General features: G+C 40.3%; 1 protein-coding gene across 1 annotated transcript; it reads left to right on the plus strand.

The window, feature by feature from the left end:
• Window positions 1-492: 492 nt before the first annotated feature.
• LOC111857708 (phospholipase A and acyltransferase 4-like) lies at window positions 493-3,303 on the plus strand. Its single transcript, XM_072717049.1, has 3 exons — window positions 493-507; window positions 2,791-2,899; window positions 2,990-3,303. Exons 1-3 carry the CDS (start codon window positions 493-495, stop codon window positions 3,298-3,300), a joined length of 435 nt encoding a protein of 144 aa, XP_072573150.1. The 3' UTR covers window positions 3,301-3,303.
• The last annotated feature ends 266 nt before the right edge of the window (window positions 3,304-3,569 follow it).

A 3,569-nucleotide genomic window follows, 5' to 3' on the forward strand; every position in this document is an offset into this window, starting at 1 on the left:
AACCCGAGTGTTTGTGGATTGTGGCAGATGTCTGCATTCCTTATTATTAATGCTGGTTGGAATTCCGCTAATGCCGCTCTGCGCTGTGACAATAAAGATTCTTTCTCTTCTGTTTTCAGTAGCCTATTAGAGGATTTAAATGAGCGATACGTATTCCTCTATTTAGCAAGTTGTAATTGTATTAAAATCAGATCAGAGACCAAACTGTAAGATGTTCAGTTTAGCTATGTTTGGAATCAATTTAATATAAGCACATAACGTATCGGTTTTTTTTTTTCTTTGTAATTTTTAAAGCTTTTAACCTACTATTACTAGGGGTTTGGATTGAAACTTCATGGAATCAATATTAACCTAAAACCTACAATCCGATGACCCACTGATTTCTTTATTTATTTATAGGTAAAACACTGTGGGGGAAACAGCTTTCAAAGAGAAAAATACCTTTCATACAAGACAGAAGACGCTCTCAACAGGCAACCGCTGTTAGTTATCATGGCCCAAAGGATGGTAAGTTTATGATGTTAATGATGTTTAAACAAGATTAGATTACATATTTAAATAAATGTATGTACTCAGGAACCCCGTCCAACCAGACTATGGCATTATATTTGCGCCTTATTTCTGAGCGCGCATTTGATTGGTGCAGGTACTCCAAGACACTGATTAATGACATCAAAGTCCGAGCATGACAATGGCATGACCTCACCTCAGGGGTCAGACTGGCTAAAGCAGCCCCAGTGGGCTCAGGAGGGCCATAAAGTCTCTGCAGAGCATCATGTGTCCTGGTCCATCTGGTGTCCCTCTTATACCAGCTTCAGTGGCTGCTCACCCATCCTTACCTGCGCAACCATCAGCGTCTCATTAGCTTTAGAACTGCTTTTTTATTATAGCTATTTTTATAGATGACTGACAGTGCAGGATGTTCCTTCCAATATCTTACAATACTTAGAATATCATCAAAAATACAGGAATCAAAGTGAGAGACCTTACTTTTGGTTTTCCTGTGGTCTTCAGGTGGCTGAGATAATGCAAATTCCAGCTGAACATGCCACTTGTGGAATGTGCCAAATTTTTTGGAATGGAAATGTATTTGAGTAACGCGACAAATGTGTATTTTAACTAACATATTACTGATTTACTATAAAGAAAATGTAAATAAAGCATAAATGGAAAATACTGTCGCACAGCAATACAAAAAAAGATTTTGAAGGTTTTTAATCATTATATTTCATGTGTAGCATTAGTGAGCAGCAACTAGTGACAAACTATCTTTTCGGTGTTCTAGTTAGTTAATGTTTTATATTATGTATTTTAAACTTGCAATGAGGACATTATGTAGGACACTTTGCTTGATAATAACATGTATTATAAAGCTGCTTTTCATGCATATTTAACTGTATAATGTACTGGGTACAGAAATGTCACCAATTTAGCAGAATATTAAATACAGTGGTACCTCAGTTCTCGAACTCACTAGAACTCGAATTTCTAGAAAGTCGAACAAACCAGTTTGACCTAGAACTCGATCTGAATATCAGAAGTCGAACAGTGAACGCTGACCTAATATAAATTGTACGCGCCAGGAAATGAGTCATACTGCAATGCAATTCTTACTTGAATGCCTTCTTCACAGACTGGACGATTAACCAAATAATGCAGCGCAACATTACAGTAACTAACAATAAATAAACCACTAACTTACGTGTACTATTAGAGAATTTATGTCATTTATTTAAACTTCTTTTTACCAGGTAAATTAACTGAAAAGCAGTGCTCACTGCTTTACGCGATATTCGGGAGAAATAGCAGATTACGCATCGGAACTGCCTAGGATACAAACGTCATGCGTGTGTCTAAATTCTTCAGCCAATAAGAGCAAAAGTGTGTCATCACGTAGGCGGTTCCAGTTTGTGCAGCCGGGTGAGAAGTCGCAATGCATCTAACCGTAATGCATTGCATCAGGATCAGAATGCGTTGCTTTAAGCCAGCGCTGTAAGCAAGTCGAACGCACTCAATGACCGGACTGGGGAAACAAACTGAAACGCTGACTTAATACAAAGGACTAATGACAACAACCAGAAACAGCTGATCACATGGGGATCCCACACGAGGTTAACGAGGGGGCGTGGCACACAGAAGGAGCGGACGATCGGGCCAGACAGAGGTATATGTTGGAGATCTTTATCGTTTTGGAAGCCATTAAAAAAATACTCTTCTTGTTTTATCCTGTTCATTTTGTGTTTAAATGCTAAAAAAATAAAAAAATAAAACATATTTAGGTGTAATTTTGGCGGGCCGGGAACCAATTAATTGGTTTTCCATTATTATGGAAAAAATTCGATCAGAACTCGAACTTTTTAGGATTCGATCCGAAGTCCGGAACGGATTAAGTTCGAGAACCGAGGTACCACTGTACTTGGGATCAATGTTCCTGTTAACGACAGTCTGTGCTTATCTCACATGGACGCTGGGAGGAGCCAAAACAGAACTACTTGAAGTTTGTTTATCAAATGTCAGACATCGAAGGGCTTTGGGAAACACTGGCAAAACTCACTTGCTCTTTACCGATGTCATTTGCTATCTTGTTTGTTATTCGTTGACATTGTTTGTCATCAAGAAACCCGCCCATAATGGATTAACCACATCATTTCCTGGTAGAAATGACAGACTTCCCATACATTGCATTGTCCTCTAAATAATCATAATTGAACTGAATTGCCTTGGAGCCAACAATTCACACCCCTAGTGCTTCCTGTGCTTGTTTGGATGAGTAACTCATCCCTTTTGCAGAATTATGTTGAACCAAATCGCGGTGACCTAATTGAGATTCTTCGTGGGACATTCTATCACTGGGCCATATATGTTGGAGATGGTTACGTCATCCACCTCACCACACCAGGTGAGAGCACAGACCATGTTCCTGAGAAAACTATTGTTACTTAGTTTACCTTCCATCTATTTTTCATGCTACATTCATTTTTCTATGTAGGTGGATTACCTTCCTCTCACCCAAGCTTGGCAGGTTCCAGCGGCACAACGTCTGTCTTGAATGAAATGGGCATTGTAAAGAAGGAAATCCTGTTCGATGTGGTGGGAACCGATACCTTCTGTGTCAAGAACCATCTGGATAATATGCATCAGCCCAGAAGTGTCAGCACCATACTGAGTGATGCTGAGAGTCGGGTTGGTAAAACGGTGCCGTACGATGTCTTCCAATACAACTGTGAGCATTTTGTGACAGAGCTGAGGTACGGCAAGCCAGAGTCCCGACAGGTGGGTGTCTTATTCAGTGCTTTCTGAGACAATAACACCTCTCTGTGAGTGTGTGTGTGTGTGCGTGTGTGTGTGTGTGTGACTGTGCGTGTGTGTGAGCGGGTTTACCTATGTGATTGACACATTAGGGCTGGAAACAATGAAGCATATTGGAGTGATATGGGTTGGCCAGCGACATCTGCTGGCCAAACAGGAACATGACGGGGCTGACTGGGACAGATCCTGACAAATGTCCATATCTTGAAATTAAGGACGCACAATCCCACTTTTTCTGTCCTGTTACTAATACTGAGGCC

This window comes from Paramormyrops kingsleyae, chromosome 10 (assembly GCF_048594095.1).
Source record: "Paramormyrops kingsleyae isolate MSU_618 chromosome 10, PKINGS_0.4, whole genome shotgun sequence".
Classification (NCBI taxonomy): Eukaryota; Metazoa; Chordata; class Actinopteri; order Osteoglossiformes; family Mormyridae; genus Paramormyrops; species Paramormyrops kingsleyae.

Bases quoted from the DNA above. Each gene is read 5' to 3' on its own strand.
- LOC111857708 (XM_072717049.1), top strand. The intron at 2,900-2,989 runs GTGAGAGCACAG...TTTTCTATGTAG, and splicing joins CATCCACCTCACCACACCAG to GTGGATTACCTTCCTCTCAC.